The sequence below is a fragment of the Galeopterus variegatus genome, unplaced genomic scaffold (genome assembly GCF_000696425.1).
Source record: "Galeopterus variegatus unplaced genomic scaffold, G_variegatus-3.0.2 Scaffold220, whole genome shotgun sequence".
NCBI classification, from domain to species: Eukaryota; Metazoa; Chordata; class Mammalia; order Dermoptera; family Cynocephalidae; genus Galeopterus; species Galeopterus variegatus.
Genome location: NW_007726331.1, coordinates 32905 through 47579, shown reverse-complemented (window position 1 = coordinate 47579; position 14675 = coordinate 32905). Strand labels below are relative to the sequence as shown.

Sequence of the window (14675 nt, the reverse complement as noted above, 5' to 3'; positions counted from 1 at the left end):
CCGTTGCCGGACATGAAAAAAGACAAAAAAAAAAAAAAAAAAAGAAGTGCTGGCAAGAACAATCAGGCAAGAGAAAGTCAAACTGTCCCTATTTGCAGATGACATGATCCTACACAGAGAAAAACTAAAGATGTGGAGTATACTAACATGTTTAAAGCAAATGTATTTCACAGGGCTTAGTTTCCAAAGCCCTGTAGTTTCAGGTTTGACCTAACTTTTTAAAATTACATATAGAAATGTTAAGTTTGCAAAAGACAGGAAACATTCCCCAGGCTAAAGTCTCTGTTGTGGATATAGAATTGTAACACAGCAAAGTTTCTGGCTCAAGGACAGACATCCTTGAGAGCAGGTTAACCTGCTGATTAATATGTTAAGATGCTTTATTGTTATGTAAAAATACTGAGGAAACTGCTGTAGGAAAACACAGTATTTGCTAAGAACAGGCTTTTGTTGGTGGATCGACTTAACCTTTTGCAAATTGCATTATGGAATGTCACTTTGTTTTTTCACTGATGATACCAGCTTCTATTGTTAAACTATACTTAACCATAACTCCACCTATGTTCTTTTTCTGTAACTTTCTGGCCTGGAGAATAAATACTGAGACAGAACCCCAGTTCAGTGTTAATTTCCCAAAGGAGGAATGCCTCTCTCTTGAGAGCTCTGGGAAGTTAACCCCTTCGGGGTGTTTCACTGCTCAGAAGAAATGGGCTTTGAGTAATCCTTTTTGCATCTCCACCACCCCATGTGAGTTAAAGCAACAAAAAAAGACTCTACCAAAAATCTCTGAGAGCTGATTAACAATTTCAGTAATTTTGCAGGATACAAAATCAACATGTAAAAATCAGTGTTTTTATTCTCCAATAATGAACTAGCAGAAAAAGAAATCAAGAAAGTAAGCCCATTTACAAGAGTCACCAAAAAAATAAAATACCAAGGATTCAAGTTAACCCAGGAGGTGAAAGATCTCTACGAAGAGAATTACAAATCACTACTGAAAGAAATTAAAAACACAAAAAGATGGAAAGACATTCCATGCTCACGGATTGGAAGAATCAACATTGTGAAAATGTCCATACTCCCCAAAGTGATCTACAGATTCAATACAATCCCTATCAAAATAAAAATGACATTCTTCAAAGAAATAGAAAAAACAATGCTAACATTCCTATAGAACAACTAAAGACCCCAAATAGCCAAAGCAATCCTGAGCAAAAAAATAAAGCCAGAGGCATTACACCACCTGACCTCAAATTATACTACAAAGCTATAGTAACCAAAATAGCATGGTACTGACATAAAAATAGACACTCTGACCAATGGAACAGAATAGAGAAGCCAGGAATCAACCCACAGACTTACAGCCAACTGATCTTTGACAAAGGCACCAATATACATTGGCAAAAAGACTGCCACTTCAATAAACGGTGCTGGGAAAATTGGACATCCATATGCAGAAGAATGAAACTAGACCTGCAACTCTCACCACATACCAAAATCAAGTCAAAATAGTTTAAAGACTTAAGTATAAGACCTGAAACTATAAAACTACTAAAGGAAAACTTAGGGGAAACACTTCAGGAAGTAGGATTGGGCCAAGTCTTTGTGAACAGACCCTAAAAGCATGAACAACAAACAAAATAAATAAATAAATGGTGAACTCTTCTACACTTCTGGTGGGACTGTAAATTAGTACAGCCACTATAGAAAACATTATGGAGGTTTTTCAAACAACTACAGACAGACCTATCATATGATCCAGCAATCCCACTTCTCGGTATATACCCAAAGGAATGGAAATCATCATGTTGAAGGGACACCTGCACAACTATGTTCATCGCAGCTCTATTTACAATAAACAAGATATGGAACCAACCTAAATGTCCATAAATGGACAGTGGATAAGGAAAATGTGGTATATATACATAATGGAATACTACTGAGCCATAAAAAAGAATGAAATTCTGCTATTCACAGCAACATGGGTGAGCTTGGCAAAAATTATGTTAAGTGAAATAAGCCTGGCACAGAGGGCAAATACCGCATGTCCTCACTCATAAGTGGGAGCTAAGAGAGAAAGAAGGAAGAAAAGAAAAACCACAGTGGTGGTGGGTTGGACTTGCAGAGGGAGAGAACAGAACTAGGGTTGTGGGAGGTGGAGTCTGGAGAGAGGTTGGTTGGGGGACATGGGGAATAATTGCAATTTGAGGAGGTGGGCATGCTGATAGTATTGATCTGTTCACCACATCTTGAGCACAGGTGCTGACAGTCGGCTCTGTGCCCCATGAATATGTATAATCAATAAAAATAAATTTTAAGAAAAAAAAAGTCTGGAATAGGCAAAACTATAGGGACAGAAAACTGATGAGTAGTTGCAGGGTTGGGAGTGAGGGAAGGGTTAACTACAAAGATACTAGGGGATTTGGAGGGGATGATGAAGCTGTTCTATAATCTTGATCATGGTGATAATTACATAAGTGTATGCGTTTGTCAAAACTCATAGAACAGTACATTAAAAGGGTGAATTTTACCAAATGCCAATTACACCTCAATTTTAAATTAACATCTTTGTACCAATCTTTCTTATTCTCATACATTCTCATACAAGTTAGAATTGCTGAGTCAAAGAACACTTGCGTTTCAATTTATGGTAGTCTGCCAAATTGTCCTCCAAAAAGGTTTTACCAAATTACACTACCACCAACAGGTTATGATGAGATGAAGGTGGCTGTTTCCACCACACTGGCCTGGGGTCAATCTGATTGTCGTTAAAGCCTTTTCATCTTCGTCAATCTGACAGGTGTCAAAAGGCATCTGTAAGTTTGATTTACATTTCTTTAATTATGAGAGAAGTTGAATCTCTAGTCAAACGTTTACTGACCATCTTCTCATTTTTTTCTGTGGAATGTCTATTTGCATCCTTTGCCGTTTATGTTTAAACGGCTGGTGATGAGTTCTAGGTCTTGGTAGCTGCAAGGCACGGGTAGGTGGGAGTCCTTGGTTCCCGGACTTAATGTCGGGAACGTTTGCCGCCGGGTCCAGGAAATCTGGCAAAACAGTCTCCGCGGATATGAAGCCGTTGGGGATAAACGGCCGCTTCCCTCCCAGGCCTGGCCCCGCCCCTGCTGGGCCCGCCCCGCCCTCTCATTGGCCCAGCTCGCTCTCCCTGCCCGCCAGCCTGACACGCCTCCGCCCCGCCTCCTCATTGTACAGTCGCGCGGCGATCGAGCCCCGCCCCTCGTCTGTGCGGTTCCTCACCTTCCCGGCGAGGACTCAGGCGCTGGCCGCCAGTCCTCGGAACATGGACGGACGCAGAAGCGCGCCGCTGACGCTCGTAACGTCACCCACTTCTCCCCAAAGAGGAGGGGTCTTTCCCGCCACCTCAGCGTCTCTGGAAGTGGAAGAAGCCGTGGGTCCAAACCCTCATGCCTCCGGGAACGCCGTTCCCCTGGCAACCGGAAACACGACGCTCCCAGTCTCGCGATAGGAGAAAAGGGCTGTACCACCTGAAAAGGGACGTGGGGGCCAGAGGCGGCGAGGAAAACTGCCAGGGCGGCCCTGCTGTCTCCTTGCGTCATCGCGGCAGACGGAGGGGGTGGGGGAATGGTTTGTTCTGGATGCTAGTATGGCTTTGTCTCTCAGTGTTACTATGAGTCCCTGAGGGCCACCCACCCTCCCTGAGTTCAGTTTCCTCCTCTGTAAAATGGGGCTGATAATACCCTTCTCGCAAGAATGTCGTGTAGCTCAAAGAGATCTTATGTGAAGCTCTTTGTAAATTTTGGGTGCTATGTAAATCGAAAATACTAGTTTTGCACAGATTGGGCTGCAGTCCAAAAGGACTAATAATTGCTATTCGCACCTTCTTTTATTTCGTAATTTCTCCAATTATCAATGCATGAAGATTTCCCTGGGTCCCCAAACTGATTTTCTTCATTCCCACTCCCATCAAATTTCTGCTACTTTCCAGTCTGAATAGTTACTTTACAATTTACAGGGCATTTTCACATTCATGCCCCTTTGTCCTCATTGTTTTAAGTAGGTGGGATGTGTATTTTCAATGGAGAAAATAGGCATAGATTGCCCAGCGAACACAGCTAAAGTCTAGAGCAGTGCTGGGTGTAAAAAGCTTCTAGCTGTAAATACCATCCATATGCTGCTGAATCTCTGTCTCCAGCCCACACTTCTCCCCTGAACTCCAGACTCCTTTATCTAAATGCCTGTTTGGCATTTCCACTTACATGTGTAAGAAGCATCTCAAACTTAACATGTCGAAAAACAAACCACTTCTCCAGAGCCCCTCACCCCATCCTCTTCCTATCCATCTCAGAAAATGGTAACTCCATCCTGCCAGGCTCAGATCAAAAACCTTGGCTGAGAGAAGTCATCCTCTTCTTCTCACACTCTACAATCCATTTATTATAAATCTGATTAGCTCTACATTCAAAATATATCCAGAATCCAAACACTTCTCACGCCTTCAATGCTTTCATTCAGGCCAAGACGGCTGTCATCTCTCACCTAGATTTTTGCAATAACCGCCTAACTGTTGCTTCCCTTGCCCCTACTCCACTTCCAACACAGCAGCCTGAATGATGCTCTCAGAGAATGAGTCAAATCATGTCACTGCTCTGCTCAGGACTCTCGGTGATTCACCATTTCACTTAGAGTCCTTAGAATGCCCACACAGGTCCTGAATGACCAGGCTCTGTGTTACCTCTCTCGCCTCCAGTCCTACCACCTTCTGTCTGGTAAACATTGCTCTAGCCTCACTGTCCTCATTGTTAGTGGTTCTATGCAGGAATTTCTTCCCAGAATTTCTCAGGAAATTCATGTTTTTTCAAATCCCAAATTTAAAAAAAAAGTTAATAAATCAAGAAAATGGAAGAAGGAATTCTAATTCTATGAGAATTAAACCTTTGCAGTCAACATAGAGATGTCACTGAAGAAATCCGTTGATGTGAAATCAAAAACAAGAGCAGGAAATGCTGACACTCTGAATCAGAGATTGTGGTCAATATTTTCAGAATGCAGAACAGAAGCACTTGGAAAAGACATGGTCACAATCTAATTTTGCTTGTAGCTGGTGCTATGTTGTAAGTGTATGTATGTTCTGGCTCTGTCTGCTATTGGCAGTGAGTCTTGCAAATAAAATAAATATTAATAAGTTGATATTCCTATACTTTGTACAGATTCTATGAGCAGTGTTCCAAGAAATAATGAGTTTTGGATTTAAAATAAATCCTTAAATCAGCAATTTCCAACCTGTGATTCTGTGTAGTGCTGTTAACCCTGCTAAGAGATTTGCATGTTACATTACTCAAGTGCTATCCAATAATGTTCTCCGTGTTTTCCAGTATTTGGTTATTTGCTATAATCTACAGTTCTTGTAAACACTTCTAAATTTAATAGTTTTTATTTTTTAAACAAATGCTCCAGATAGTCATAATAAAGAGTAAAGAATATGAAAAAGGTTGAAAGTATTTAAAAACTAACTTCAAAAAAAAAAAAAAAATCCCATGAGCACAAAAAAAAAGACTAACCAGGGAGGGACAGAAAAAAAAAAAAACTAACTTCAGATTTTGAGAACTCCTGGCCACTCTGATTTCCTGTTTCTGCATCTCAGAGATTAATATCTGTCGGAAAACAATACTCCATGTTGTTGTTCCTCCAATAGAACTAATTACACACACACCAATCCACACACGCAGCAGCTCGCTGCTTCCTCTGCCTGGAAGGCAGCTTACCAGCCATTCATATGACTCACTTCCTCTCTTTCCTCAGGTGTCTGCTTCCTCAGGAGGGCCTTTCCCAACCACCCTATACAAAATAATAATCCCCATCTCCACACTCCCTACCTTCTGTCCCCTCAACCCTGCTTTACTTTTTTGTAAGCAGGAGAGATGCCATTAACAGTATTTGGATTCTGATTCCAAATAGCTGGATGATCTTCATGTTCCCAAGTTCTGGGTGAGCTTTTGTGGGCCACAATTTCTTAATTTGAAAAATGAGGTTGGACTAGTTTTGCAGGTCTTTACTGCACATTAGAATCACTTGAGGAGATTTCATAGCCTACTGATCCCAGGGCTATTTCTGAGATCAAATGAACCTGAAACGCTAGGGCTTCTCAAACTTTAACATGCAGATGAATCATGTAGGGATTCTGTTAAAATGCTGATTCAGTATCAGATAGGACCCAAGACTCTAACAGATTCCCAGATGAGCCAGTTTTACTGGTCCACCGACCATTCTTTTGAGTAGCTACGGCCTAGATAGTCTCCAAGTGCCCACAAATCCTTACATTCCATAAACAAAGGCCATTCTGTCTAGTTATTTTTGGTGACTACTGTTATTAAGAAGACAGTTTATTTCAGAGTTCTTGGGGATGTTGGAGGGGGCAGGGGGTACCTAAGAAAAAGCAGAGCTATGATCAGTGCATATGATTACTGGCATTTTCATTTTTTTAACTATCACTTTAAATATATATACAACATAAGATACATCTAAAACAAGTGAAAATAAAATTCAAGTTCAATAGAAAATTTGTCTCTTCACTGTTTGTAACCTTCTCACACTAAGTCCCCATTGATTATATTTTGCATAAAACTGATCTCATCTTGAATTGTTTTCTTTCTCTGTGTCATTCTCACTTTATTTACCTCCTGCTGCTTCTGATTTGCAAACTGCTGAGAGGCTGTGTGTGCCTTGAGGGCAACTTTAATAAATTGCATTTATCGTGGATTTGTTTTTAATTTGCTGAAACACTTCTTTGTCAGCTATTTCTGGTGACACCCTCAAAATAATTAACATTCAGATATGTCAGAGAGCAGCATATTTTTCTATGTTGTGTTTTCTGCAATTCTGTGTTCAAAAACCACAAGCATATTCTGGAAAGTGTTGTGCCTTTCAAAGTAATTCATAAATATTTCTACTAGAGTCAAGAAATTTTAAGCTAAAAATTTCCCTGGTGTCGTTCCAGGTTGGTGACATATGGCAGTGTTGGTTTTGGAGTTAGCTTTTGTTTGTGTTTTCAATCTCTCCATACTCTTGACAACCTCCTTCTGAGTGAAGTCATGTTTGAATGGATGAGCAAGAACCCACATTGTTTTCCATCTGGGCTCCAACTTACCATTCCAGCCTTATTGCCCCAATTTCCCTTTTCATACCATAAGCTTCAACCAAATGTAACAACATGCTAGGAGAAGGATCTCATTAAGCTTCATATGATAGATTCTACAAACTGGATTAAATGGCCATTTCTTCTGAACAGCAGTTAATTGCATGTTCCACTGGACAGTTCCCATCTCCTATGAGTCTATGCTTAGCATTATTTAAAAAACAAAAAAATTACACTTACTGAGTGTTTAGGATGTGCCTTAAATGCATCACTTCACTTCATTTCATCACATCCTATGAGCTGGTACTATTATTATCTAGATTTATAGTTAAGAAGCAGAGCACCAAAAGGGTAAGTAATTTTTCCCAGGTCATTCGGGAACTAACTGGTACTGGGATTCCAACCCAGGTTCTAGAGCCTTCTTTCTCTCAACTTCCTCACTGACCTGAATTCAAGAAAAGAGGTTATTTGTATCCACTAGATGGTGCTGACTGTCTTCTGTTAAAGAAAAAACCACAGGCACTCTCAGAAACTCCCACTTTCCTTGGATATCAGGTGTGATTTAAGAAACCACTGAACAAAATATCCTGTATGTTTGAACCGTGCCTGGGTGCATCTTTAAATAGCCATTCAAATAGGAAAAGTAGAAATTAGAGCTCAAAAAAACAGAATGGATTTTTAGAAATATCTTAGTACATATTATAAATATCTAATATCAAATAACCATTGGTGACTTTGAGACTGAAAGTTTTCACACATTTGTATTTATATAAAATTGGCAGACTTAAAAAGAAGTCCGTGATTTTTAGGGCTGTGAAACTATTCTGTATGATACTGTAATGGTGAATACATGACGTTATGTATTTGGCAAAACCCGTAGAACTGTACAACACAAAGATGGAACCCTAATGTAAACTGTAGTTTATAGTAACATCAATATTGGTTCACAAATGTACCACACTAATGTAAGATGTTAATAAGAGGAGAAACTGTGTGTGTAGGGAGGTATGTGAACTGTCCGTACTTTCTGCTCAATTTTTCTATAAATCTAAAACTGCTATATAAATAAAGTCCATTACTTTAAAAAAAAAAGAAGTTCACATTATTCCATTTGCCCCTTTTATACCAACTTCACTCCCTCCAGTGCCTGCAGATCCCGCTTGGCCACAGTGCTGTTCATGTGAGCAAAGGTCATGAACAGGAAAGTAAATAAAGCCTTAAAGAACAAAAATCAGGTCCTGGAACAGGTAATGCTGTTTTTATTCAAGGTAAAATGCGCTTTAAGTATATGTTTAGTACCTTTTTAAAGTAGATTTTTAGTACTTAAAAGCTATGAAATAAATCTGCTTCGAATGGGTTCTCATATTTTGTTGTTCATAAGGATCAGTCCACGGGCTATTAAAAATATCACTTCTAATCCCTAGCCCCTGATTCAGTAGGTCTGAGGTCCAGACCAGGAATCTGCATTTTAACAAGTGCCTTGGTGATTCCAGTAAGGATGAGCCATGAGCTTACTTTGAAAAACACTGACTCCAAGTTTGCGTTTTAGAAGTAAATAGTGATGAAGACGCTGCTCTCAGAGGCACCTGGAGCCCCTGCTCTTGTGCAACACGGACTCTGAACAGTGACATCCAGCATTTTCTTTGTAAAAAGTAAGTTAGAAAACAGAGAAATATTCTCCCATCTGACTTCCGTGATTCTGAACCCTTTCCCTTATCTTCCTGTCTACTGTGGAGTGCTACACAGAACTAGGTGCTGGTTGGTGGCTGTCCCCATTTTTTAAAAAAAACGGGGAGAAAAGCTACCTTTCAATGCCTGTTGGTCCAAAACATAATGAGACCTTTTGAAATTTTTTGAGGGGAAGGAGTTATCCCATGCATTGTCATGTGACCTTGTTTGTTTCAAGTGATACGAGAGTGAGAGCAGACAAAAATAAATAAAACTGTGCCAGGTTGTGAAGATGTATAAAAATCAGTGAACACACACGCTCACACCCACACATATACAGTAGTGCAGCTACATATTTATGACCCAGAAAACTTGTAGAAGCTTGTTTTTAAAGATAGTAAAATAAAACAATGAAAATAAACATATGTTCTAATATCCAGAGTGATTTTTCTTTTCTTTTTCTTTTTCTCAGTTCTGTCCTCAAGAGATCCGCTCTGCCATGTGAGTCATTCTCACTAGAAGGAAAGAAACCTGTTTCTCTTCTTTTCTGAGGGAATTCCCTCACAGTAACAGACTGCTGAACATTCTCACTTTCTCATTGTACTGCTGTCTCCAAAGCTGGTCGCCTGCAGCAATTCTGTACCTGTAAAGAATTAAAGAGTTGCCAGAAGCTTCCTGAGGGCTACCTGCAATTTCAGTTGCTGGATGCCAGCTGAGATTACAGTGTTCTATTCCTGGCATTTCATCCCTGCCAGGGGAATAGATGCGACACTGCTTGTCGATAATGGCTGGAGAGAAGTGTAGTGATTTCACTACAACAGTCAGTCCTGGGCTGAAACCCACAGTTTCTGAACACTACCCAGGCCTTCAGTGTCGTGCTTCATGCTTCAACCTACTGGCACGCTTGTCTTTGAGTCCAAAACATAACTTCTGTGTGGGGCTTGGTCATTCTGATCCTGTAGGGATTTGTATGTTTCTTGTTTAAAATTGTATCTCCTGGGCTGGCCCCTGGCTCACTCGGTCAAGTGTGGTGCTGATAACACCAAGGCCCCAGGTTCGGATCCCATATAGGGATGGCCGGTTCGCTCACTGGCTGAGCGTGGTGCTGACAACACCAAGCCAAGGGTTAAGATCCCCTTACCGGTCATCTTTTAAACATAAAAAATAAATAAAATTGTATCTCCTAGGTTGGTTAATGGACACATAACAGCTAGATGGAAAAAATAAGTACACTATGGAAGTATTGTCAACCTAGACATCTTTAATTAACAATAATTTACTGCATGTTTTCAAAAGGCTGGAAGAGAGGAGATTGAATTCATCAGTCTCCAAAGATTGATGACAAAGAAATGATTAAGCTTTGCAATGATGAATATACTAATTACCCTTATTTGATCATTACACATTGTATACATGTATTGATATTCAACTCTGTACCCCACAAATATGTATAACTAATATGTTTCAATAAAAAACAATACAACAAATTGGGTCTCCTGATCTATATACTAAAGTGCAATTTTACTATATAAGTTATGTAAACCTTTCTATTTATTTTAACACAAAATAAGAGAAGTTAAAACAATTAATATAGCATATTAGAAACATTAAGACCAGACATTAATGGTCTTAAGCAGCAATGTACAGAAATGATTTTTCTCGGAGTTAACATCTCAGAGGTAAAGAAAATAATAAGTAAACAACCACAGGGGTTTATTTGTCAGTCCTGGGTCAGGCTGCCACAGCGACATTTATGTCCCATCTTGGTAATCTTAGCTTCTCACTTTATTTCTTACACATTCTTTTTCTTAGTTCAAATTCAAAGCAATGTTTCTATCTGAACATACAGTGTGTTTAGTACACTAGGAAGTAGTCATCATTTTGATGAGTACTGGCTTTCTCATTTAAATCTCTTTCTAACACCAAAGTCAAGGGTTCCAATCCTAGTTCTGGCTAGTCATAAAATAAAAAAATAAATAAATCTTTTTCTTATTTGATCATCTAAACTCCTTACTTAATAGAAGCTGGTTTATTTTCCCTTCATTTTGTCATAATAGACAAATGAAATTAGTATTCTACTTTGGTTCAGAACTTATTGTGTTTTCTATTCCTGAAACTCATATATCAACACACAAAACCATTTTAAGCTATACACGCCTGGACTCTGGTCTTGGTTCTGCCAAGAGCTGCATAGCCTGGGCCCAGTCTCTTTCAATCTCAGTTTCTTCATCTGGTAAAATAAGGGAGTGGATGAAGGTTTCTGCAGCTACTTTCAGCTCTGATACTCTATGATTTTAGAGATTTAAGCAATTTCTGCTCTCTTTGGAAATGACCTGCTCACACAAGCCAGCCTGTATTGAAACAACATTCAGACCATTGTAAAAGACACCTGTTCAACATTCTGGGCAGCAAGAATTGCCTGATTAGAAACATCTGGGCAATAGTAACAGCCATCTGTCTTGTCCCTGCAATCTTCCAACAAAGAATTAAGCCAAGCCAAGCCATGAGAGGAGCACCCCATTTTTAGAGCACAATACAGTAGAATGGATTGAGAATTGGTTTGGGTTTTATGAGATGTGCTTTAGTATGCCACCTTTATTATGGAAGGACAAGCCTCTTCACTTCAGGCTTCAGTCTACCAGCCCATCTGTCCAATAATGGGAAGATAACTCCCTAGTATTTTTCCTTACTTAGTAGAAATAGACAAAGTAAAATGTTCTTGAGATATTATATCGAATGTTTCATTGCAATAGTTAATAAAAATGAGTACTTTTATTTCAAATAAAAGCAACCATCCAATCCATGCTGGAAAATGAAAAAAAGAAGGTGAATTATCAGGCTCAATGCATGTTTGTTACACATTAAGTGCTCATTTATCTCGTATACTTTACAAGAGATGACTATATTTTTGTGAAAATTGACAACTATTTTTTGTTACAAAGCTAGAGATCATTACCTTGGCCCAAATTTATGGAAATTTTGTATTCAGGTGACACATTTGCATTTATGCATTTATTTGTCTATCACTCATTAGTCACTTACTCTGAATCAAATCCTCTAGCAAGCTATTTCTGGGCAAGGGAACTTTTTAGCACTTCTCTAATCATGCCTTGTTGCTCAGAGATTCTGACAGGGCAGGAGCTAGATAGTCACCTGAATCCTCTCTAACTTTTCACCGCCACTCATTTTAGTTAGAAAGTGTCAGGAGTCAGGGGGATTTCTAGGCACTAACTATGTAATAGTTACCTACCTGTTCCCAATGATTAGCAGGAAGAAAAATGGAAGGCCTTAGTTAAGGATATACTTCTTTATCTTCTCAACCTCTCTACTAAATTATTTAAATTTCATCATGAAAAAGACACTTAAAAGCATTGCTTTCTGCTCCCTCCATCTTGCTTATGGATTAGGCATTTTTTAAAATCATAAATTCTGGTTCATGGTCTTGGACAAAGCACTTAATCTCCTGGGCCTCAATTTCTTCATATTAAATTATAGGGGTGGTATACAGATAGGCTAAGATCCTCCAAATTCTAACTGCTATCACTATATACAATAAACAGGCATTTAAGAGAGAAAGAAATTTTCTGGACTTAAAGAAAACCTTACAATCCATCAAACGAAATCATTAAGGAGTATGCACACTCAATGAAATTCAGTTTTCACTTTCCTTCTGCCCTTCTTGTCAGCCCTTGAACTCTCTCGTGGGTTTTTCCTCCTCTAAGCTGTCTAGAGAGCAGGGACCATATCTTGAATACGATATATTCCATTATAATAGCATGTATTAAGTGCATTTACTTCTATGAATGAATGAATCTTGTTAATATTTCATATACTTGCCAGGAAGCCTATCAAGTGGCCCTCACAAACATGGGAAATGGGTGAGAGTCATTTGGTGGCAATGACTCAAATTAAAATAAGGGTAAACTCAGTGCAGAATTAACAAGGAGGACAGGAGGCCTAAGACAACGCCTATGAGTACTCTCAGCAGAGCAATCTCAATCTTGGCACTCCTTTAAGAGTTTCTTAGCATTTACTCTAAACTGAATGTCTCTACAACAAAACGAGAAATCATGAAGCAGAAGGAAATTTGGAAAACAACATGAAGAAAAACAGCTGCCAGGCATTAAAGATTTTAATCTAGTCCCCAGTACAGTTTAATAATATGTGCCAAGTGGGTATTCAAAAAATAGTCATGATAATGATAGAGGCTAATGATCATCAGTACTTTAGAGGGTGCACTGGAAGAACTGGGCTTTAATGATTTCTGTACTGTTTTTAGCTCTGTCTCTAACTTGCTTCATCTTAGGGCTAATGACGTGGCCATCTGTGCTTCTAGTTTCCCCATCTGCAAAAGAGAGATCATATAATTTCCTACAGAAAGATCGTAGGCTGTGCTTTAATATCCTCCAGTGAAACATCATACATAAATACAAAGCAGGCAATAAGAAGCCAAATGCTACCAAGGGAGTACACTTTAAGACAAAGAGTATTATACATTAAAATTAATTAAGAACTTCTAAATAATACTCTAATGCCTTAAAGTGGTTGATGCAAAGGTACTCATATTGCATTCACATTCAATTTTTTTAAGTGGATGGAAACATAAATCATAAATAAATAAATCCTAGGATGCTTTGGCTAATTAAATTTAATATTTTAGAACATATTTATCCAAAATATTATATGGGTTCTAAATTAATTTCTGAAGCAAACTAACATTATTTAAACTTTAATAAAGTAGCAATAATTCTTAAAAGCACTCTAATAAATACACAAAAGAAGAAGAAATCTTTCTTCTTGGTTATTGAGAAGATATGGGGTGAAAAAACAAAATTCAGAATAACCCACAATTGTGTAATTTATACAGCCAGACCAAAAGAATTATCTGAGTAAATTGATGTCAGCTTGATGTCAGCATATCAGCAAAAGCCGTTTGTTACCCTGACCCTGACAGCCTAAATTGCTTTGTTTTCCCCATTCCCTTTAAGGATGCATATGTTTCTTCTTTTTCTTTTGTTTAGTTTGATGATGCATTGCAAAATTCACAAGTTTTTAAAGCTAATTTGTATTTTTATCAAAATAATACATATAGATTGTTTTAAAATATAACTAAAGGGCTCCAAACAAAACAAACAGAATTCCAGAGAAAAAGACCTGCAATAATTTCAGCTGGCATTCACACATTTCTGTATTTCTGATTTGTACACATCTCCTCCCCTCTTTTGCGTCCTCCATTTGGGACATAATTTGATTGCCTCCTGTTGTGGTAGATGAGAATATTGCTCTCTTGCACAATCGTCTTCTCTACTTCTCCTCTACTCTCCCAATGTCATTATAGTTTTTGGTTAAATCAACGCTCGATGTTTACATTAATATGCCCATGCAAATATTATCCACAGCTAAGAATTATCATTTATTATTGATTATATTTCCTTTCTCACCTTTCACTTCTCCTGAAGTTAATAACCTTATTGTTTCCTTTGCTTAGTTCTCCTTGTACGATTGCTAATTCATCCCACACCTCCCAAAGGCCTCTCTGTGCACCAGGTCAACAGCAACAAGTAATCTATCAGTTACACTCTTTTCTTGAAGACATTCCTCCAAAAGAATTCCAACGTCTTTCTCTCTGGACTGGTTATTCTCTAGGCTGCACATTATCCTGGTATTTCCTCCCGCTCTTATCCTAGGAGTTCCCTTGGCCTATATCCTGAGTGAGTTCCCTGTTTCCCAGACTTCATGTCTTCCTCGTTCATGTGTTACACTCTCTTTTTGTTGGAGCATAACACCCAGTGAATTCAGCAGATTAAAAAGACAATATACGGGCCAGCCCAGTGGCGCACTGGAGAGTGCGCCGCTTGGGAGCGCGGCGGCGCTCCCGCCGAGGGTTCAGATC

The 14675-nt window shown here is 38.9% G+C and overlaps 1 protein-coding gene across 1 annotated transcript in view; it reads right to left on the bottom strand.

Annotated features, from left to right (window-relative positions):
- FSIP1 (fibrous sheath interacting protein 1) overlaps positions 1-2955 on the bottom strand; it is a 215819-nt gene extending 212864 nt beyond the window's left edge. Inside the window, exon 1 of the mRNA XM_008566109.1 lies at positions 2882-2955. Within this exon, the coding sequence (XP_008564331.1) occupies positions 2882-2919 (38 nt within the window). The 5' untranslated portion in view covers positions 2920-2955. The remainder of the gene's footprint in view (positions 1-2881) is intronic.
- Positions 2956-14675: the final 11720 nt, after the last annotated feature.